At 44.3% G+C, this 23958-nt stretch overlaps 2 protein-coding genes across 3 annotated transcripts in view; both read right to left on the minus strand.

The window, feature by feature from the left end:
* Positions 1-20410, minus strand: part of crocc (ciliary rootlet coiled-coil, rootletin) — a 33880-nt gene extending 13470 nt beyond the window's left edge. Inside the window, exons 1-22 of the mRNA XM_084417158.1 lie at positions 20153-20410; positions 19730-19856; positions 19035-19177; positions 17187-17372; positions 17043-17102; positions 15953-16044; positions 13453-13618; positions 13277-13383; positions 10312-10539; positions 10044-10134; positions 9796-9882; positions 9416-9577; positions 9122-9342; positions 6387-6560; positions 3871-4015; positions 3116-3262; positions 2771-3001; positions 2004-2197; positions 1785-1912; positions 1319-1488; positions 1067-1246; positions 856-990 (exon numbers count right to left, since the gene is read on the minus strand). Of these exons, the coding sequence (XP_084273284.1) occupies positions 856-990; positions 1067-1246; positions 1319-1488; positions 1785-1912; positions 2004-2197; positions 2771-3001; positions 3116-3262; positions 3871-4015; positions 6387-6560; positions 9122-9342; positions 9416-9577; positions 9796-9882; positions 10044-10134; positions 10312-10539; positions 13277-13383; positions 13453-13618; positions 15953-16044; positions 17043-17102; positions 17187-17372; positions 19035-19177; positions 19730-19856; positions 20153-20203 (3225 nt within the window). The 5' untranslated portion in view covers positions 20204-20410. The remainder of the gene's footprint in view (positions 1-855; positions 991-1066; positions 1247-1318; positions 1489-1784; positions 1913-2003; positions 2198-2770; positions 3002-3115; positions 3263-3870; positions 4016-6386; positions 6561-9121; positions 9343-9415; positions 9578-9795; positions 9883-10043; positions 10135-10311; positions 10540-13276; positions 13384-13452; positions 13619-15952; positions 16045-17042; positions 17103-17186; positions 17373-19034; positions 19178-19729; positions 19857-20152) is intronic.
* Positions 20411-21795: 1385 nt separating this feature from the next.
* The window catches only part of necap2 (NECAP endocytosis associated 2), a 7892-nt gene continuing 5729 nt past the window's right edge, over positions 21796-23958 (minus strand). Inside the window, exons 6-9 of one of the 2 annotated variants that reach the window (XR_014628370.1) lie at positions 23929-23958; positions 23766-23853; positions 22403-22648; positions 21796-22143 (exon numbers count right to left, since the gene is read on the minus strand). The exon at positions 23929-23958 is cut by the window's right edge and continues 115 nt beyond it. Coding sequence is in view for 1 of the 2 variants with exons in the window: in XM_084417183.1 (XP_084273309.1) it covers positions 22609-22648; positions 23766-23853; positions 23929-23958 (158 nt within the window). In the remaining variant the exon portion in view is untranslated. Of the gene's footprint in view, positions 22649-23765; positions 23854-23928 lie in introns of both variants that reach the window. The other variant, XM_084417183.1, reaches the window with a different exon arrangement.

Consider the following 23958-nt stretch of genomic DNA (forward strand, 5'->3'; position numbering starts at 1 on the left):
AGTTCTCATAATGAAGATTGTTAATATACATGATAAATATAATAAATCAGGATAATATAATATAAACCTTGCACATGTATGTGAAAGTGCGATAATTCTAATCAAAATATCGCGATTATATTTTTTTGAACATCATATTTGTGATTATTAGTTTAGTCTCAGTGTTATTCTGGAGTAATTAAGATATTATTATAGTTTTATTCATAATTTGAATTAGTTTTGTTTTTTGAAATATGTCTTTTTTTATACATTTTTGTTTTAGTTATTTTAGTACACAAAGTTAAACTGAATAAAAATGACAAATCTTGCCTGGTCAACCAGCTGAAAAAATAAGTTTTGTTTTAAATATTTTATTTGATTTCAGTTTATTTTATTTAAAGCAAAAATAATGTCGGTAACACTTTACATTGTTTCATTAGTTCACATGCACTAATAATGCACCATACTTGTACAGCATTTATTAATGCTACGCTACCGCTAACCCGGACGTCGAGGTCACTTCCCTGATTTGGGAAAACCCCGTAAAAGTCCTTTGCAAAACTCACAAGTGTAAGGGAAAAGAGTTTTATGAGTACAGAACCTATTTGTACTACTGTAGAAGTTTGGTACCATTCTGGGCATTATTACTGGGGTAATTTACCAGATACATCGTAGGATCCGTTAGCGTGTGTACTAAACCATCCGGCTGATGTCTCTAAATAAGCTCTAACTTTAATAAAGGGGAAAAGGCTTCTGGGGGGGGGTTCGGCTCGAGGTCATGGTGCAGAGGACCCTAGGCTGACTTTACTCCGACCGTCCCTTTACGCGTGCAGCGGTTGGATGGGAACACAGCTAATGCGCTAGCCCGGCCCTGACCCGCTCCTGGTCCCGGAGCAGCGCCGTCTCTCGGCTCAGTCGCTCCAGCTCCAGCGCTGCAGTGCTCAGCTCCACCTGTAGGGCGCTCGCCCTCTCCGCCACCGCCGTCTTCTCCGCCTCCTTAGCGGACAGCGCCTGTGTGCACAGCGGACGGGTTAGCGCTACGGTCGGTCCCCAGCCCTGGTCACGCTCGAGCTCCCGCGAGTCTCACCTGCTGCTTGTCCGCCTCCGCCTGTAGCAGACTCTGGTCCCGCTCGCGCTGCAGTGAGCGCAGCTGCTCCTGAAGCTCGTCCCTCTCTCTCTCCCGCCGGCTCGCCTGCTCCTCCAGGTGCTCCCGCAGCCGCCGCAGCGCCCCCTGCTGTTCCACCTCCAGACTGCAGCGCAGCGCCTCCTGCAGGACTCAGAGTCAGTTACACGGGTCACATCAACTCATACTCACAGAAGAGGCGAGCGCTCATGTGACCTTCTGATTGGCCAGTCTCTCCAGCTCCTCCTGGTGGTCGGACAGGGTCGCGCGCAGAACTCGCTGAGCTTCATGTTGAGCCGCCGCTAGCGCATCTCTCAGCGCGTCTCTCTCTTTCTCACTCTGAGACAGAACCGTCTCTCTCTCTGCGCGCACACGCTTCAGCTCCGCTAAACACACAGACACACTAACATCACCATGAGGCTCATCTTAAAGGGATAGTTCACCCAAAAATGAGAATTAGCCCATGATTTACTCGCCCTCAAGTCATCCTAGGTGTGTATGACATTCCAATATAACTCTGATTGTGTTCGTCTGAAAGAAGAATGTCATATACACCTAGGCTGACTTGAGGGCGAGTAAATCATGGGCTAATTTTCATTTTTGGGTGAATTAACCCTTTAAAACACAACTCTTGTGCTCATCAGCGGTCTCTCTCTCGTGAGCGGGTCTCAGTGTCCTGTACCTGTAATGCTGTCAGTACGCAGTCGCAGGTTCTGGTTCTCGGACTCCAGCTGTTCACGGCGAGACTCCATTTGAGTTATTTGCTGCTGCAGCTCGAAAAGACTCGTCTCCAGAGCCTCCCTCTCCGACCTGCACACACACACACACACACATACTGTTATCGATGAAACACACACATATTAATACATCCCTATCGTGACACAAACGTGCTCAGGCTCACCTGAAGCTGGCGATCTCCTCTGTCAGAGTGGCGTTCTCTCTCTCTGAGGCGTTCAGCTGAACCAGAAGCCCTGCCCTCTCTCTCACTAGCTCCGCCCTCCCACGCCCCGCCTCCTCAAGGGCGGAGCTCTGCCTATCGCCTTCACCGCGGACCGAACCTAGCTCCGCCTCCAGACCACCCAGCTCACCAATCAGCTGTTTGATTGACAGTAGCACATCAGAAACTCTAATTAGGGACTGAGAGAGACATAGAGAGAGAGAGAGAGAGAGAGAGGGAGAGAGAGAGAGAGAGAGAGAGAGAGGGGGAGAGAGTGTGAGAGAGAGGGAGAGAGAGAGAGAGAGGGAGTGAGAGAGAGAGAGAGTGAGAGGGAGTGAGAGAGAGAGTGAGTGAGAGAGAGAGAGAGAGAGAGAGGGGGAGAGAGTGTGAGAGAGAGGGAGAGAGAGAGAGAGAGAGAGAGAGGGAGTGAGAGAGAGAGAGAGAGAGTGAGAGGGAGTGAGAGAGAGAGTGAGTGAGAGAGAGAGAGAGAGAGAGAGAGAGAGAGAGAGAGTGTGTGTGAGAGAGAGATGGAGAGAGAGTGAGAGAGAGAGAGAGAGAGAGAGATAGAGAGATGGAGAGAGAGAGAGAGAGAGATAGAGATAGAGAGATGGAGAGAGAGAGAGTGAGAGTGAGAGAGAGAGAGAGAGATGGAGAGAGAGAGATAGAGATAGAGAGATGGAGAGAGAGAGAGTGAGAGAGAGATGGAGAGAGAGAGAGAGAGAGAGAGACACCTGTGTAATTCTGTCCTGCAGTTTGGCTCTGTCTGCCTGCAGCGACTGAAGCTCCGCCTCCAGCCCCGCCCTGGCCAGCTCAGACTCCTGCAGTGATTGGCTGAGAGTGAGGCGGACAGCGTCCAGCTCCAGTCGGTCCTGCTCGGAGCGAACGAGCTCGTCTCTGATGGTCAGCTTCTCTTGTTGCGCTTCTCTTCGCTGAGACAGCAACACACTCTTCTCCTCCTCCAGCTGTCAATCATTCAAACAACTTCAATATCATTGGTTCAATGAAAAACACATCATTTTAACTGATAATATGAACCAAACAAATCCTAATGTGTGTGTGTGTGTGTGTGTGTGTACCTGCACGACGAGGCTGTTGAGTTCAGACTTGTCCTGCGCGAGACTCTCGTTAATGGCGCTCATCTTAGCGAGAGAATCTCTGAGTGACGCCTCCTCCGAGTGAAGCTTCGTGAGCGCTAGCGAGAGCTCAGCGCGACTGCTCTCACTCTGCACAGAACAACACACATATTACACAACAAATATATATTACTATTGTAATATTTCACTGCAAAATAGAAAAAAGAAATTAGCATTTAGCTTCTATTTTGGCGGAAAGCCCCTGAGAGCCCTCAAAGCTTCCCTTCTGTTGTCAGCAGCTGCTCATTACTAGTCTGCCGTGTTTTGTTTTCAAATGCTCGTTATAGTCAAACCCATACTCAGATGTGAAGCGGACACACTGAACACACACACTGCCCACTTCACTTTGAAACACGCAGGGCAAACCATACATCTAATTATATTGTGTTTTTGTTTCAGTTAATCGAGCAGCCTCACTATAGGTCCTGCTCTAATGCTAGTGATCTCTACACAGACAGCGGCCTACTAAGGGAGCCTGAGCAGGGTGTAGAGGGCAGTTGTAGAGGTGTCCCCCTTTCACACATGGACTCTCCCAGACACCCCTGTCACTCAGCGAGAAATGGACTATTCCAAACAAGAGTTTGCTAGAGTAAAATATAGTTTATTAGTCCAAATCGGTTTTATCGATTGTGTGTGTGTGTGTGTGTGTGTGTGTGTGTGTGTGTGTGTGTGTGTGTGTGTGTGTGTGTGTGTCTGACCCGGGTGAGTGTGTCGCTCAGCTGTCTGTTCTCCGTCTCCATCATCTGTCTGTCTGACGCCCCCTGCTGGAGAGACTCTTTCAACGCCGCCAGTTCAGCTCGCAGTGCAGAAGCACGACACTCCGACTCGTCCCACATCTGCTGACTGACACACACACACACACACACACAGGTCACACTATTCCATTTCTGGAATCGGATACTTGTTATAAAATAAAAATTTCGATTCCTCTTATCGATTCCTTTGTGAGCAATATTCTATATTCAATATCAATTTCAATATGACTTTAAACCACTGAAGCGAGAGACTCTGTTTTCTGTGTTCATGTGTATCAGTGTATTGGATCCGGCAGCTCTTAAAGTGACAGCAGCCTAATATTCCTGCTCTATAATAACACTAATATTCCTGCTCTATAATAACACTAATATTCCCGCTCTATAATAACACTGATATTCCCGCTCTATAATAACACTAATATTCCCGCTCTATAATATTCCCGCTCTATAATAACACTAATATTCCCGCTCTATAATATTCCCGCTCTATAATAACACTGATATTCCCGCTCTATAATATTCCCACTCTATAATAACACTGATATTCCCGCTCTATAATAACACTGATATTCCCGCTCTATAATAACACTAATATTCCCGCTCTATAATATTCCCACTCTATAATAACACTGATATTCCCGCTCTATAATAACACTGATATTCCCGCTCTATAATAACACTGATATTCCCGCTCTATAATAACACTAATATTCCCGCTCTATAATATTCCCACTCTATAATAACACTGATATTCCCGCTCTATAATAACACTGATATTCCCGCTCTATAATAACACTGATATTCCCGCTCTATAATAACACTGATATTCCCGCTCTATAATAACACTGATATTCCCGCTCTATAATAACACTAATATTCCCGCTCTATAATAACACTAATATTCCCGCTCTATAATAACACTAATAATAACACTGATATTCCCGCTCTATAATAACACTGATATTCCCGCTCTATAATAACACTGATATTCCAGCTCTATAATAACACTGATATTCCCGCTCTATAATAACACTGATATTCCCGCTCTATAATAACACTGATATTCCCGCTCTATAATAACACTGATATTCCCGCTCTATAATAACACTGATATTCCCGCTCTATAACAGCACTGATATTCCCGCTCTATAACAGCACTGATATTCCCGCTCTATAACAACACTGATATTCCAGCTCTATAACAGCACTGATATTCCCGCTCTATAACAGCACTGATATTCCCGCTCTATAACAGCACTGATATTCCCGCTCTATAACAGCACTGATATTCCCGCTCTATAACAGCACTGATATTCCCGCTCTATAACAACACTGATATTCCCGCTCTATAACAACACTGATATTCCCGCTCTATAACAGCACTGATATTCCCGCTCTATAACAACACTGATATTCCCGCTCTATAACAACACTGATATTCCCGCTCTATAACAACACTGATATTCCAGCTCTATAACAGCACTGATATTCCCGCTCTATAACAGCACTGATATTCCCGCTCTATAACAGCACTGATATTCCCGCTCTATAACAGCACTGATATTCCCGCTCTATAACAGCACTGATATTCCCGCTCTATAACAACGCTGATATTCCCGCTCTATAACAACGCTGATATTCCCGCTCTAATAACGCTGATATTCCCGCTCTATAATAACGCTGATATTCCCGCTCTATAATAACACTGATATTCCCGCTCTATAATAACACTGATATTCCCGCTCTATAATAACACTGATATTCATGCTCTATAATAACACTGATATTCCCACTCTATAATAACACTGATATTCCCGCTCTATAATAACACTGATATTCCCGCTCTATAACAGCACTGATATTCCCGCTCTATAATAACACTGATATTCCCGCTCTATAATAACACTAATATTCCTGCTCTATAATAACACTGATATTCCCGCTCTATAATAACACTGATATTCCCGCTCTATAATAACACTGATATTCCCGCTCTATAATAACACTGATATTCCTGCTCTATAATAACACTGATATTCCCGCTCTATAATAACGCTCTATAATAACGCTGATATTCCCGCTCTATAATAACACTAATATTCCCGCTCTATAATAACACTGATATTCCCGCTCTATAATAACACTGATATTCCCGCTCTATAATAACACTGATATTCCCGCTCTATAATAACACTGATATTCCCGCTCTATAATAACACTGATATTCCCGCTCTATAATAACACTAATATTCCCGCTCTATAATAACACTGATATTCCTAATATAATATATAATATATATGCCGTCTCTATAATAACACTGATCACACACTCACACACACACACACACACTCTCATGTTCTGTGTGTCTCTGCTCTGGCTCGGTCTCTCTCTCTCACACACACACACACACACACACACACACACACACACACACACACACACACACACACACACTCACGTTCTCTGTGTCTCTGCTCTCGCTCGGTCTCTCTCCACCTCTGCAGCCTCTCTCTCCTCTTGCTCGGTCTCTCTCCCTCTCTGCGCAGACGTCACACACACCTGCAGTCTCTCACACTCCATCTGCAGCAGCTGCACCTGCGTCTGCGCCGCTTTACACACACACTCCTTCTCACTGAGAGAGAGAGAGGGGGAGAGAGAGGGAGAGAGATTTTATTATTATTGTTTTATGTTATCATTGTTATTTTTGCTATATCTAGCCACGCATATATAAAATATATATGCGTTTAACTGTGTAAATTGGTCTTTTTTATATAAAGTTTTGGACAAATTTGGATTTCATAGTACATTTATTAAAACATTACAAGCTCTTTACGATAACCCGAGGGCAAGAATTTAAATAAACGGGTCTGTCTCTCTAGCAAGAGGAACAAGACAGGGCTGCCCAATCCTCCTGTTTGCCATCTTTAGTGAGCCCCTGAGCCAATGGATCATTCAGGACAACAACATTAAAGGAATCTCTATGTCCGCTGATGATGTACTGGTGTATTAACTGACCCTGAGCAGTCTTTGGCACGGCTTTTGGAATGATTGGAGCAATATGGATCCTTCTCTGGATATAAGCTGAATGTTCCAAAAACACAAATTCTCTGTTTTAATTAAAGCCCTTCTGTAAATATGAAAAATAAGTATCATTTGAAATGGGACTCGGTTTCAATTAGGTATTTGGGGGTAAACATTCCAATAGACTTGACAAATCTGTTCTCACTTAACTACCTCCCCTTGAACAAAAAGATTAGGGAAGACATAAGGAGATGGGATCTTCTACCTTTTCTTAATTTCGGATCACGCGTGGAATCTGTCAAAATGGTTATTTTGCCGAAATTGCTGTATCTCTTTCAATCTCTTCCACTAGATAAACCTGACCAACAATTTCAGGAGTGGGACAAGCATATTTCAAGGTTCATTTGGCAGGGATGAAGGCCAAGAATTAGATATCAGAGTTTACAATTGACAAAATCAAGGGCGGGGTCGCTCTCCCATGCTTAAAAGACCACTATACCACTGCTCAGTTGAGGCCATTAGTATGCTGGTGCCACCCAGATTACTGTGCTAGATGCAAGGAGATTGAAAGTGCTACGTCAGGTGAATTTCCAATTCAGGCTGCAATCGGGGATAAGGACCTGTTGTGCAATTTAAAGGAATTGGGAAACCCATGGATATGTTTGTCACTTAATAGCTCAAAGTAACCTGAAGGATGGGGTAAAGGTCCTGAGATGGTGTGCATTTGATGCAGATTCTTTGCCTAATAGATGGGACGCAAGATTTAAGAGATGGACTTTGCAAGGTTTAACAGCACACTGTACATTTTTGCATAAGGGGACTATGAATAGCTTTCAAAATCTGAAGAGGCAATTTGGCTTAGTTAAGGACGATTTATACAGATTCCTTCAGGTCCAGCATTATATTGACCAGATGCAGAAGAGGTGTACTATAGTAGGCTGGGATAACATTCTGTTAAGTGTTTATAGAGGCTTATCTTGCTGGCTCTAACCGGAAGCTCATCGCAAGAATATACAAGGGGCTACAACAAACAAAAGGCAGTTCACTGTATGTAAAGCAAAAATGGGAACGGGAAGGAAACTTTGTTCTAAAGGAAGAAGATTGGGAGAACTTATGTGAGATACAGTGGAAAACTTCCAGTTCATCTTTATGGCGAGAGTTTTGCTGGAAAAACCTCATAAGATTCTTCATTACTCCAGCTCAGAAGAAGCACTACACCAACTCTCGGCATGCTGGCGACAGTGTGGATGCCTCGAAGCAAATCATTCTCACATTTTCTGGTCCTGTACATTATTGATTCCATTTTGGCGGGAGGTTTATAAAGTTTTGCAAAGCATTTTTCAGATGGACATTCAATTTAAATTTGAGTCTTTATATTTAGGCGCCTTAACAACAGAAAATGTCTCTTCTCATGTCAAACACTTATTTCAGATCCTAAGTGCTGCTAGTAGAAAAGCTATTACTAGAAGCTGGTTAAAACCAGGAAAACCTGCCGTGGAGGAACGGATTGACATTATCTACGATATTTTCAAGATGGAAAGGATTACTTTTGCTTTGAGATTGCAACAGGGAACTTTTTTGAAAAGATGGGAAAGATGGATAACGTATATCACTCCATTACGCCCATCATTTGTTTAAAATGGATTTTTTCCTCTTTTCCTCTATTCCCCCTCGGAAGAGGGCTTTATGAGTCATTGAGGTTTACCACATCATGTTTGTTTTAGTTCTCGTTCTGATTTTACTATGTCTAAAAATGGTTATGTATATGTAATGTAGAATGAAGGCCTAATGGGTCCCTGCTTACTTTAGTACTATTTACCGAGCCTGTGATGCTTTTCTTTCTTTTTTATTTTTTTTATTTGAGTTATTAATGTACATTTGCAGATGGCTTAATGAGAAGTATGACAAGTATTATCATTGACGGTAATGTATGAACCTGTAAAATCAAAATAAAAAAAATATTTTTATATATATATATATTTTTTTTTTTTATTATTATTATTATTATTATTTTCTGTACTAAATGTTCTAAATCATTTTCAGTGCCTTGGCAATACAAATTATATATATATATATTTTTTATGCCAATAAAGCTTTCTGAACTGAATTGAGAGACAGACGGGTCTGGTCGCTGATCACATGATCTGTGAGTTTGACTGACAGGTATCTCACCTGCTGAGTGTGTCTCTCTCCTGTCTGAGTCGGTGTCTCTCTCTCACAGCCGTCTCTCTCTCTCTCTGAGCCTCGTCTCTCTCTCCCTGCAGCGTCTGCACACGAAGCTCCGCCTCTCTCCGGCCTGACTCCGCCTCCCGTAGGCTTGACTCCGCCTCCGTCTGCTGCCTGCGCAGGTGCTGGACTGACGACTGCGCAGACGCCAGACGCTCACGCAGCTCCTGCACACACACACACAGTGAGTGTGTGCATGTGTGACTGTGTGTGTGTGTGTGTGTGTGAGAGTGTCAGTACCTGTATCTGTACCTGTCTGTGGGTCAGACTGGAGCGCAGTGCAGACAGACAGCTGTCAGGGATGATGGGTAATGAAGATGATGATGATGATGAAGAGCGCAGTAACGGCAGAAGAGACTCTTCAGTGTTTCCGTCCACACCATCACTGTCAGAGAAGACCAGCTACATACACACACACACACACACACACACCAGTGACTTGTACCTGTATGATGTACTAGTACCTGTGTGGTGTCTCTGAGTGTGTGTGCCCGTGTGAGTGTGTATGTGTGTAGTACCTGTGTGGTGTCTCTGAGTGTGTGTGCCCGTGTGAGTGTGTAGTACCTGTGTGGTGTCTCTGAGTGTGTGTGCCCGTGTGAGTGTGTGTGTGTGTGTAGTACCTGTGTGATGTCTCGGAGTGTGTTCTGCAGTGCTGCAGTGTGTATCCTGAGTGAATGAACTTCAGTGTCCTCAAGGCTCCTCTGATCCTGAACACACACGTCACTGGATTAATGTGTCTGACCTTCATCACATCTGATCTGTGATTGGTTGCTTTACCAGCCCTCTTCCTGTTGTGGGCGGTTCCTCACAAGGATCCAATGACAATATGGACCAGCTCATGTCCAAATAAACAACTCAACATACATACCTGCAGCTTCCTGTTGAGTGTTGTCACTTCCTGTTCTCTATCCTCCACACGAGCTTTGAGACGCTCCAGCTCTCTCACTGCATCCACAAGCCTGACACCCACACACACACACAGAATGTTTTAAACTTCATTTACTTTATTTAATTTAGACCAGTAACGGACCGCACGTGTGTGTGTGTGTGTGTGTGAGAGAGTGATTGTGTGTGAGTGCGTGTGTGTGTGTATGTCAGAGAGAGAGAGAGAGTGATTGTGTGTGTGTGTAACGGACCGTGTGTTGATCTCGACCCGCTCCGAGTCGCTTTTGGCCTGCAGCGTCATCATCTCCGTCACCGTCTCTCTCAGCTGCTGCTCCAGTTGCAGTCGCACGCCCGTCTCTCTCTCCAGCATCTGCGCAGACGCCTCCTCCCGGCTGCGCAGGACTGAGCAGGTGCTCACACACTGCAGCTGCACACTCTGAGCTGCACACGCCAGCTGGTTCCTCACCGCAGACAGATCCCTGCGACACACACACGGTGTTGAGTCAGTGTTGAGTGAGTGATGAGTCGGTGTTGAGTGAGTGTTGAGTCGGTGTTGAGACAGTGTTGAGTCGGTGTTGAGACAGTGTTGAGAGTTTTGAGTCGGTGTTGAGAGTTTTGAGTCGGTGTTGAGACAGTGTTGAGAGTTTTGAGTCAGTGTTGAGAGTTTTGAGTCGGTGATGAGACAGTATTGAGTCGGTGTTGAGACAGTGTTGAGTCGGTGTTGAAACAGTGTTGAGTCGGTGTTGAAACAGTGTTGAAACAGTGTTGAGTCGGTGTTGAGACAGTGTTGAGTCGGTGTTGAGTCGGTGTTGAAACAGTGTTGAGTCGGTGTTGAGTCGGTGTTGAAACAGTGTTGAAACAGTGTTGAGTCGGTGTTGAAACAGTGTTGAGTCGGTGTTGAAACAGTGTTGAGTCGGTGTTGAAACAGTGTTGAGTCGGTGTTGAAACAGTGTTGAGTCGGTGTTGAGTCGGTGTTGAAACAGTGTTGAAACAGTGTTGAGTCGGTGTTGAAACAGTGTTGAAACAGTGTTGAGTCAGTGTTGAGACAGTGTTGAGTCAGTGTTGAAACAGTGTTGAGACAGTGTTGAGTCGGTGTTGAAACAGTGTTGAGACAGTGTTGAGTCGGTGTTGAGACAGTGTTGAGACAGTGTTGAGTCGGTGTTGAAACAGTGTTGAGACAGTGTTGAGTCGGTGTTGAAACAGTGTTGAGACAGTGTTGAGTCGGTGTTGAAACAGTGTTGAGACAGTGTTGAGTCGGTGTTGAGACAGTGTTGAGACAGTGTTGAGTCGGTGTTGAGACAGTGTTGAGTCGGTGATGAGTGAGTGTTGAGTCGGTGATGAGTGAGTGTTGAGTCGGTGATGAGTCGGTGTTGAATGAGTGTTGAGTCGGTGATGAGACAGTGTTGAGTCAGTGTTGAGAGTGTTGAGTCGGTGATGAGTGAGTGTTGAGTCGGTGATGAGACAGTGTTGAGTCAGTGTTGAGAGTGTTGAGTCGGTGATGAGTGAGTGTTGAGTCGGTGATGAGACAGTGTTGAGTCAGTGTTGAGAGTGTTGAGTCGGTGATGAGTCGGTGATGAGACAGTGTTGAGTCGGTGTTGAGTGAGTGTTGAGTCGGTGATGAGTGAGTGTTGAGTCGGTGATGAGACAGTGTTGAGTCGGTGATGAGACAGTGTTGAGTCGGTGATGAGACAGTGTTGAGTCGGTGATGAGACAGTGTTGAGTCAGTGTTGAGAGTGATGAGTCGGTGATGAGTGAGTGTTGAGTCGGTGATGAGACAGTGTTGAGTCAGTGTTGAGAGTGTTGAGTCGGTGATGAGTGAGTGTTGAGTCGGTGATGAGACAGTGTTGAGTCAGTGTTGAGAGTGTTGAGTCGGTGATGAGTGAGTGTTGAGTCGGTGATGAGACAGTGTTGAGTCGGTGTTGAGTGAGTGTTGAGTCGGTGATGAGTGAGTGTTGAGTCGGTGATGAGACAGTGTTGAGTCGGTGATGAGACAGTGTTGAGTCGGTGTTGAGTGAGTGTTGAGTCGGTGACGAATGAGTGTTGAGTCGGTGATGAGACAGTGTTGAGTCGGTGTTGAGTGAGTGTTGAGTCGGTGATGAGTGAGTGTTGAGTCGGTGATGAGACCGTGTTGAGTCGGTGTTGAGACAGTGTTGAGAGTTTTGAGTCGGTGTTGAGAGTTTTGAGTCGGTGATGAGACAGTATTGAGTCGGTGTTGAGACAGTGTTGAGTCGGTGTTGAAACAGTGTTGAGTCGGTGTTGAAACAGTGTTGAAACAGTGTTGAGTCGGTGTTGAGACAGTGTTGAGTCGGTGTTGAAACAGTGTTGAGTCGGTGTTGAAACAGTGTTGAGACGGTGTTGAGTCGGTGTTGAAACAGTGTTGAGTCGGTGTTGAGACAGTGTTGAGTCGGTGTTGAGTCTGTGTTGAGTCGGTGTTGAAACAGTGTTGAAACAGTGTTGAGTCGGTGTTGAAACAGTGTTGAGACAGTGTTGAGTTGGTGTTGAAACAGTGTTGAGACAGTGTTGAGTCGGTGTTGAGACAGTGTTGAGACAGTGTTGAGTCGGTGTTGAGACAGTGTTGAGTCGGTGATGAGTGAGTGTTGAGTCGGTGATGAGTGAGTGTTGAGTCGGTGTTGAATGAGTGTTGAGTCGGTGATGAGACAGTGTTGAGTCAGTGTTGAGAGTGTTGAGTCGGTGATGAGTGAGTGTTGAGTCGGTGATGAGACAGTGTTGAGTCAGTGTTGAGAGTGTTGAGTCGGTGATGAGTGAGTGTTGAGTCGGTGATGAGACAGTGTTGAGTCGGTGATGAGACAGTGTTGAGTCGGTGTTGAGTGAGTGTTGAGTCGGTGATGAGTCAGTGTTGAGTCGATGTTGAGTGGGTGTTGAGTCGGTGTTGAGTGTGTGTTGAGTCGGTGTTGAGTGTGTGTTGAGTCGGTGTGCTCCGGTGTGTGTTGAGTCGGTGTTGAGTGGGTGTTGAGACAGTGTTGAGTGGGTGTTGAGTCGGTGTTGAATCGGTGTTGAGTTGGTGTTGAGTGGGTTTTGAGTGAGTGTTGAGTGCGCTCCGGTGTGTGTTGAGTCGGTGTTGAGTGAGTGTTGAGTTGGTGTTGAGTGTTGAGTTGGTGTTGAGTGCGCTCCGGTGTGTGTTGAGTCGGTGTTGAGTGAGTGTTGAGTTGATGTTGAGTGTGCTCCGGTGTGTACGGCTGCAGTGCCGGCTCTGACCTCTCGGTGGCGCTCTTCATCTCGCAGACGTGCCTGCGCAGACCCACCACCTGCCTCCAGAGCGCCAGCAGACGGCTGTGCTCGCTGCTGAAGTAGCTGTGGAAAGACTAAACAAACACATGCGTTAAACCCTGCAGCTTCCCGTGCATTACAGTGATGCGTACAGCCACACCCACCTCCTCCTCTCTCCTCCAATCACATTCCCTCTGCTCCAGCTCCTCCCTCGCTCTGGTCCAATCAGCAGTGAGTCTGCGGATGTCCTGGCTGAGCGCCTCGTTGGCCAGTCCGGCCTGCTCCAGCTGCTCTCGCAGCATAGCGTTGACCGCAGATAGACCGCTGCTCCTGCACACACACAAACACATTAAGAACACGCACACACGTTAAGAACACACACATGCAAACACGTTAAACGCGCAAACATGTTAACCACATGCAAACTCGTTCAGCACACGCACACAGGTTAAGAACACGCACACGTTCAACACACGTAAACACGTTCAGCACACGGAAACACGTTCAGCACATGCAAACACGTTCAGCACACGCAAACACATTCAGCACACGCAAACACGTTCAGCACACACACACAGGTTAAGAACACGCACACATGTTCAACACACGCACACATGTTCAACACACGCAAACACGTTCAGCACACGCAAACATGTTCAGCACACGGAAACACGTTCAGCACACGCACACACGTTCAGCACACGCACACAGGTTAAGAACACGCACACATTCAACACACGCAAACATGTTCAGCACACGCAAACACGTTCAGCACACGCAAACACGTTCAGCACACGCAAACACGTTCAGCACACACACACAGGTTAAGAACACGCACACATGTTCACACGCAAACATGTTCAACACACGCACACATGTTCAACACACGGAAACACGTTCAGCACACGCAAACACGTTCAGCACACGCAAACACGTTCAGCACACGCAAACACGTTCAGCACACACACACAGGTTAAGAACACGCACACATGTTCAACACACGCACACATGTTCAACACACGCAAACACGTTCAGCACACGCAAACACGTTCAGCACACGCAAACACGTTCAGCACACGCAAACACGTTCAGCACACACACACAGGTTAAGAACACGCACACATGTTCAACACACGCAAACATGTTCAACACACGCACACATGTTCAACACACGGAAACACGTTCAGCACACGCAAACACGTTCAGCACACGCAAACACGTTCAGCACACACACACAGGTTAAGAACACGCACACATGTTCAACACACGCAAACATGTTCAACACACGCACACATGTTCAACACACGGAAACACGTTCAGCACACGCAAACACGTTCAGCACACGCAAACACGTTCAGCACACGCAAACACGTTCAGCACACGCAAACACGTTCAGCACACACACACAGGTTAAGAACACGCACACATGTTCAACACACGCAAACATGTTCAACACACGCACACATGTTCAACACACGCAAACACGTTCAGCACACGCAAACACGTTCAGCACACGCAAACACGTTCAGCACACGCAAACACGTTCAGCACACGCAAACACGTTCAGCACACACACACAGGTTAAGAACACGCACACATGTTCAACACACGCAAACATGTTCAACACACGCACACACGTTCAACACACGCAAACACGTTCAGCACACGCAAACACGTTCAGCACACGCAAACACGTTCAGCACACGCAAACACGTTCAGCACACACACACAGGTTAAGAACACGCACACATGTTCACACGCAAACATGTTCAACACACGCACACATGTTCAACACACGGAAACACGTTCAGCACACGCAAACACGTTCAGCACAAGCAAACACGTTCAGCACACACACACAGGTTAAGAACACACACACACATGTTCAACACACGCAAACATGTTCAGCACACGCACACATGTTCAACACACGCAAACATGTTCAGCACACGGAAACACGTTCAGCACACGCACACATGTTCAACACACGCAAACATGTTCAACACACGCAAACACGTTCAGCACAGGTTAAGAACACGCACACATGTTCAACACACGCAAACATGTTCAACACACGCACACATGTTCAACACACGGAAACACGTTCAGCACACGCAAACACGTTCAGCACACGCAAACACGTTCAGCACACACACACAGGTTAAGAACACGCACACATGTTCAACACACGCAAACACGTTCAGCACACGCAAACACGTTCAGCACACGCAAACACGTTCAGCACACACACACAGGTTAAGAACACGCACACGTTCAACACACGCAAACATGTTCAGCACACGGAAACACGTTCAGCACACGCACACATGTTCAGTACACGGAAACACGTTCAGCACACGCACACAGGTTACATGTTAAGCACACACAAACACGTTAAGCACATGCAAACGCAAACACGTTAAATACACGCACACACGTTAAGAACACACACATGCAAACACGTTCAGCACACGCAAACATGTTCAGCACACGGAAACACGTTCAGCACACGCACACAGGTTAAGCACAAGCAAACACATTCAACACACGCACATGCAGACATGTTAAGCACACGTATGTATGTGTGTGTGTGTGTGTGTGTGTGTGTGTGTGTGTGTGTGTGTGTGTATCATGACAGATGACAGTGCTCAGTGAGTGCGAGACCTCTGCTGTTCCTCCTCCAGCCTGATGAGAGCGTTCTCCATCTCACTGCTGGGCTCCTCGTCATCATGACCGTTACTGCCGTCACACCGGCCCTGCAGACACAACAACGGTCACAACCAGGGGTCGCCTCACACTGAACATTTCTCTGTTAAAACAGGTCAGTTAAAGAAAAAACTGATGCTTTTAACTTGAGTGGCGCGTCTATAGAACTGTTAACAACATCCGTCTAGGGTCGTAAGATTTTTAATGTTTTTAAAAGAAGTCTCTTCTGCTCACCAAGGCTGCATTTATTTGATTAAAAATACAATAACAAAAAAACAGTAATATTGTAAAATATTATTAGAATGTAAATCAGCTGTTTTCTATGTAAATATATTTTTATAAAATGTAATTTATTCCTGTGATCAAAGCTGAATTTTCAGCATCATTACTCTGATGATCTGATGTCACATGATCAATCAAAAAAAAAAAAAAATTTACTGTATATTCACATAGAAAACAGCTGATTTACATTCTAATAATATTTCACAATATTTCTTTTTTTTATGTATTTTTAATCAATTGAATACAGCCTTGGTGAGCAGAAGAGACTTCTTTTAAAAACGTAAAAGATTTAACGATCCCTAACGTTTGAACGGCAGTGTACATTGCGATGAAAAAATTCCAGATTTTTTGTACTGTAAATTTGAAAAAAATTAAATCGATTTAATTTTAAAAAGAGACCTTAAAGTGTCTATTCGACTGCATCACAAATCTGGTGAAATGCTGTAAACGTGTCCCTACAAGACGCACTCAGTGCCGCGCTTCACACACAGCGCTTTTACACTAGCACAGATGTTATTCAGCCCATGTGTCTGAGGTACAGTGAGGTATTATGGGATGTATTTATTGGCTGTACAGTGAGGTATTATGGGATGTATTTATTCAATGTATTTATTGGATGTACAGTGAGGTATTATGGGATGTATTTATTGGCTGTACAGTGAGGTATTATGGGATGTATTTATTCAATGTATTTATTGGATGTACAGTGAGGTATTATGGGATGTATTTATACGATGTACAGTGAGGTATTATGGGATGTACTGACAGCAGACTTCTCCAGCAGCATCTGTTCCAGATCTCCACACTTCTTCTTATACTGCAGAACCTGCAAACACACGGCGTGAGAGGAGTGTTTTCAGAGAGGAAACCGGCGGAGTGTGTGTTTTAATGATCGCGTGTTGTGTTGTACCTTGGCCTGTAGTTTCTGCACGAGCTGCGCTTGTCTCTGCTGCCCCTCCTGGTACGCCGTGAGTTTGCGTTTATACGCCGCCTGCTCCTCGTCCAGCCGTCTGCGCAGATCCACGTTCTGCTGCGCTAGACTGAGCGACTCAGGAGAACCCGGATCCTCCGACTCCATCCTCAGCGCCTGCTCCAACTGCACACAATCAGGAGGAGAGCCTTAGCAACCTCACAGGAGACCCTAGCAACCGTACAGGAGACCCTAGCAACCGCACAGGAGACCCTAGCAACCACACAGAAGAGCCTAGCAACCGCACAGAAGAGCCTAGCAACCGCACAGGAGACCCTAGCAACCGCACAGAAGACCCTACCAACCACACAGGAGACCCTAGCAACTGCACAGAAGAGCCTAGCAACCACACAGAAGTGCCTACCAACCTCACAGGAGACCCTAGCTACCGCACAGAAGAGCCTAGCAACCGCACAGAAGAGCCTAGCAACCGCACAGGAGACCCTAGCAACCGCACAGAAGAGCCTAGCAACCGCACAGGAGACCCTAGCAACCGCACAGAAGAGCCTAGCAACCGCACAGGAGACCCTAGCAACTGCACAGAAGACCCTAGTAACCACACAGGAGACCCTAGCAACCACAAAGAAGACCCTAGCAACCGCACAGGAGACCCTAGCAACCACCCATAACACCTTAGCAAACACACAGGACACCCTAGAAACCACCCATAACACCTTAGCAACCACACAGGACACCCTAGCAACCATCTACAACACCCGAGCCACTAGTGCCGCACGATTTGGAGGGAAAGTATTAATTATTTGTTAGAACCAAAATTGTATTATATATCAACAGGACTATAAAATAAAATAATAATTATTAACATTTTGTTGCACTATAAAACTAATTATTATTATTATTAAATAAAAGTATTAAAATAAGAACTAAAATTACAAAAGCTTTAGTATTTAAGAAAAATAATGTAGTAATTTTATTTATTACGTTTTATATAGTACAGCTGTAACATTACAATACTTATTTTTAAGGCTTAGTTTCTTTCTAGTTCCTTCGCTAAACAGTCAAGCTTTTTTTGGCAGAAAACCTTCTTTCGGTTTATGAGCGCTGCTCGAGTTCGTGGAAGATTATCGCCGTGTGTTGCGTTTTCAAATTCATGTTATAAGCGACTCAAACTCAGAGTTGTAAAATACGCTAACATAAAACAATTCCACGTTATAAGCGAATGACGAGCCGCTGGTGTGAAAACGGACACAGTGCCGCCGCCGCCGCGCTCCGCTCTGAAACACACACCGCTTCTACACTAGTGAAGCGCAGCCTTTCGTTCTTCCGATCGGATTCTATGCTCGCATGTGCTGCTAACTCTGAAACACACAGGACATATATATCTTTCGCGATTTGATAGTTGCGGATTGTGCAAGTCGAAACTACCTAGATCGCCCTAGCAACCATAAAACAACTCCCTGGCAACCTACATCGCAGGTAAACACGGCTCTCGTTCAAACGGCCTGAATAAATCACAAACGTCCTGATGGGCCCCAGAATCAAAGAGCCTGTTTACAGTCGCCATGGCAACATGCCATTCCACTCCCCGTTACCACAGAGACGGGTGAACCTCGCTGAGACGTGGACAAAAGACAGAGTGTGTGTGTGTGTTCTCACTGGACACAGAGTGATAAAACATGGTAAATACAGCACTGGCCATGAACCGTTTCAGGTTCTCTAAAGTTTAGAGACTAAAGATCTCGACTATAAGATCTAGAACTGAAACAGGCTCTTCGATGGCGTTAGACTGTGAGTGAGTGAGTGTGTGTGTGTTTGTGTGTTTCTCACTCTCTCGCTGATGGCGCTGTATTTGATGGCCAGTTCATCTCGTTCTGCTCGACTGTGAGCCAGAAGATCCTCCACACGACTCAGTTCTGCCTGAAGAACTCGGTTCTCCTCTGGGAACGACAGACCCGACGACATGCCTCCAGCTGTGTGTGTGTGTGTGTGTGTGTGTGTGTGTGAGAGAGAGAGAGAGAGAGAGAGACAGAATGCTAACAGGAACGTTCTAACAAAGTAATGAACAAACATTCTTCCAGTAACGTTAATAGAACGTTCGTTCAAAGTTATCTGGTCTTTAATGACGTTCTCAAAACGTTAGAACAAAAACATTATTTATACATCGTTTTTATGGAGCGTTAAGGTTGGATGTTCGTCTAACGTTTTTTAAATGTTACTACTTTCATAACGTCCAGAGAACATTAAAAAGTAACGTTTCCATAATGTCTGAAGAATGATATAATGGAACGTTCCCTTAACGTTCGCATAACCAAGAAAAATCGTTTTAAAATAAACTGAATGTTTCAGAACGTTCAGAGAACATTCAAAAGTAACGTTCTTACTTTTCGTCAAAAGTAACGTTAATGTTTGAAGAATGCATAACGCATAAGAAATAATATATATACTTTTTTTAACTGGATGTTTAGAACGTTCAGAGAACATTCCGAAATAACGGAACGGAACGCTCTTAGATCGAGCCTCACCGCTCTCGCTCAGGTTTCGGGACACGATCTCGCGCACGCGGGCGGGTAACCGCGACTGAGGCTCATCTGGAGAACATCCTCGAACCCTCAGACTCTTCTCTTCACACAGAACACTCTCCTCCAACCTCTGAAACACACAAACACAACCATGTTATACCTCTGTGTGTGTGTGTGTGTGTGTGTGTGTGTGTGTGTGTGTGTGTGTGTCAGTAGCAGATGGTCTCAGTGGTGATCTGTTGTATATTTAGATCAGATCAGAACACACACCTGCGGCGCCGCCAGAACTAAACACATTTATTAATTCACATTTATTCATTTAACTGACGCTTTTATCCAAAGAGACTCACAAATAACAAGCGATCCATAGAGTTCTTCCGATCACGCGATAATAAATGAAGAAATAAAGAAGTAAATGAACTCCACCTGAATCACCGCCTCGAGTTTGGACTCGTTCGGGTCTTCGGAACCGCTCATGATGAAGTTACGACTAGATTCATTACAATCGGATACAAATCGATCTTAGAATCGATAAACCGGATAAACGATAAATCTCGCGCCGTTAGAGAGAATGATCACGTGTCTCGCAGAAATACACTTCATAAACGAATCCAGATAATAATCCAGTTATCCCGACCCTTCCCGAACAGACCCGCGAACACACTGAGGAGAGAGAGAGACCGAGTGTGTGTGTGTGTGTGTGTGTGTGTGTGTGTGTGAGAGAGAGAGAGAGAGAGAGAGAGAGAGGCTTTAATAAGATTGAGTGAGATTATACAAGCAGCTCAAGCGGATTCAAAAGAGAAACTGAAACAGTGACAATAAACTAACTAATAAAACAAAGGTGATCAACTTTTTTTATTATTATTGGTGACGTTTAACGTTCTACTGTAATTTAACATGTTTAATACCCATCACCATGACAACAACCCATCAACACACGGACAACCGTCTACAGAAATCCAGTCAGATTGATTATTAACTGAGGAATTACTTAAAAAAGGGCCTCTAAGTTTATATTTAATATACAAGGTGTTAATTCGTCAAATTAATCTTTTTTTAAGTGATTGTATTTTTTGAGTGTCTTAAATCAAAGCGATGTGTGATTGTGAACGCGGCTCGTGCGCGCGCGCCCCCTGAGGCGGGTTTGGGAACTACAGCGTTTAAATCTCTGACAGGAACTACAAACTCCTTCACAATCACGGCACGATATCAAAAATACAGTTGCTTTTATAATCAGCAGGTTTTCACATTGTAATCCACCACTTATTTTATGTTTATATGGGATTATTCAAATCGATCGACTCTCAAAAAAACTCAAACTCTCCGGATGTGCGTTATAGTCAAGAGCTGGACAGTTAAATGAATATATTCATATTCAATGAGTTTATGAACACATGATGTTTATTCACTCATGACAAATGATCGATTACATTTATTAATATTTCACTCACTCACTCATTCATTCGCGAACGCGTTCAACACCAATCGCACGAACACGGAGAAAATCACGCGTGATCTTACCGGTAAAACTGCATTAAATCCACATTAAAAGCGCTTTAAACTCGGAATGAAAGTGTTTGTGTGGTAATGTGTTTGTGTTTATGTGTGATGCTCAGTCTGGACTCTTTCCGGGGTCACACTCACTTCCCGCGCACATAAAAGACCCCAAATCACTGCTTATTTTACATACAGAAAAGGACTGTATACAGATAGTTCTGTGTGTAAAATGACACTTACCAATACGAACAGATGAATATAAAGACATCTGACTCGATACATTAATTCAAATCTATTCAGATTAATTCATATTTAATAGAGTAAACAAATTGCGTACAAACTCACCTGGCGAATCAGCAGCTCTTATTCACACCTGAAACTACAACAAAACAATAACTATGGAAACCATCACACTCATATTTATTTATCTATGTAAATTAGCACATATCATACAAATAGTTTGATAATTAATTATAACTATTAATTTTTACTTGAGGGCGTCACTTATTTTGAATTATTAAGTTTAAGGAATCAGTACATTAAGTATTACCACAAAACAATATGACACTGTATATCAGGAAACGGTTTATTCATATATAAACCATCATTTGTACATTCTACATGTGTTTCATAAAGGCACTTGAAGGAAAGATTCAGACTTTTATAATTACTGACAATATCAAGAATAAAACTGTAGTCACCAGGAAATAAAGCAAATGAAGCAAATAAAGTCTGGGGTTAGTTTAAAATGTCTAAGATGAAAAATCATCTGCTTATAAACACATAAGCTCTTCAAATTCTGATCCGAGTGAAAATAGCGGTTTGAGTCAGACAGATCACATGACGCACACATAAAACACATGAACTAAAAGAAAGAAAATCTCACCGACAACCAACTAAACAGATCGAAAGCTTTAAAGCTGAAGTGTGTCATTCGTTTGGATCTTCAAATACAAACAGACTAATGCCGAGTCACTATGAGGAAGTCACTACTTCATGAACTTCCTGTAAACACTTTGACTCTCTTTATTGCTTTGTGCTATCAACTTCTGGCTCAGCCAATGATGTGAGTTTATGGGCGGGGCCACCTGATTAACGACCAATGGCTGATGGGGGCGAGTAATCAGGAAACCTGTTTGAAAACAGTTATGACGACACACTTCAGCTTTAACATCAAGCCAAGACAGCGGGAAACGAGACATGATACTGACATTCATCACATTAACTGAAGCCACGTGTGAATAACTAACGAGAAACGTGTTTCAAACTCGACAGCGGCTGGAATGCAGCGAATATCAGCGACCGCAGGCCGATTGCATAGAAAATATCCGTGGAAAAACAGCGTCCATGTGTCATCACATTCTCACGATCCCTTTCCAAAGACGCTAGAACTGCACCCATTCCGACCGCGTGTCCTGCGTGGACCTGTCGAACACACATCAGAGAGTGAGACACCTGCAGGCAGACAGACAGACAGACATAGACAGACAGACAGATAGATAGAGACAGACAGATAGATAGACAGATAGATAGACAGACATAGATAGACACATAGACTGACAGACAGACAGACAGACAGAGATAGACAGACAGATAGACAGTTAGATAGATAGACAGACAGATAGATAGATAGACACATAGACAGACACACACACACAGACAGAGAGAAAGACAGTTGATAGACAGACAGATAGACAGTTAGACAGTTAGATAGACACACAGACAGACAGACAGACAGTTAGATATATAGATATATAGATATATAGATAGATAGATAGATAGATAGATAGAGATAGACAGATAGATGGACAGATAGACAGTTAGATAGATAGACAGACAGATAGATAGACACATAGACAGACACAGAAAGACAGACAGTTGATAGACAGACTGATAGACAGTTAGACAGACAGATAGATAGAGATAGATAGACAGTTAGATAGAACGACCCCCACAGACAGATAGACATAGACAGTTAGATAGATAGACACATAGACAGACAGATAGATAGAGATAGACAGACAGATAGACAGACAGAAAGACAGACAGATAGATAGAGATAGACAGTTAGATAGATAGACAGACAGAAAGACAGACAGATAGATAGAGATAGACAGTTAGATAGACAGACAGAAAGACAGACAGATAGACAGTTAGATATAGACAGACAGACAGATAGACACATAGACAGACAGACAGTCAGAAAGACAGATAGATAGACAGACACATAGACAGACACAGACAGACAGACAGACACATAGACAGACACAGACAGACAGAAAGACAGAAAGACAGACAGACAGTTGATAGACAGACAGATAGATAGATAGACAAAGTTAGATAGTTAGACAGGCAGTTAGATAGATAGACAGACAGCTAGATCGATAGATAGACAGACAGTTAGCTAGATAGACAGTTAGATAGACAGAAAGACAGTTAGATAGATAGACAGACAGATAGATAGATAGATAGATAGACAGACAGGCAGTTAGCTAGATAGACAGTTAGATAGATAGACAGACAGACAGACAGTCACACTGACCCAGGTCCTGCCGCAGTGAAATCCCCCCACAAGTCCTGAGAGGGCGGGGCCATGGCAGGGGCGGAGTCTCCAATGTCCAACAGCGTCGCTAAAAGGGGAGGAGACTCATATTAGCCACACCCACCGAGGACTGTTATAAATACACCGGATCTGAGTGTCTCACCTGTGCTGGGAGGAGCGAAAGGTATCGTCT

This window comes from Rutilus rutilus (assembly GCF_951802725.1).
Source record: "Rutilus rutilus genome assembly, chromosome: 8".
NCBI classification, from domain to species: Eukaryota; Metazoa; Chordata; class Actinopteri; order Cypriniformes; family Leuciscidae; genus Rutilus; species Rutilus rutilus.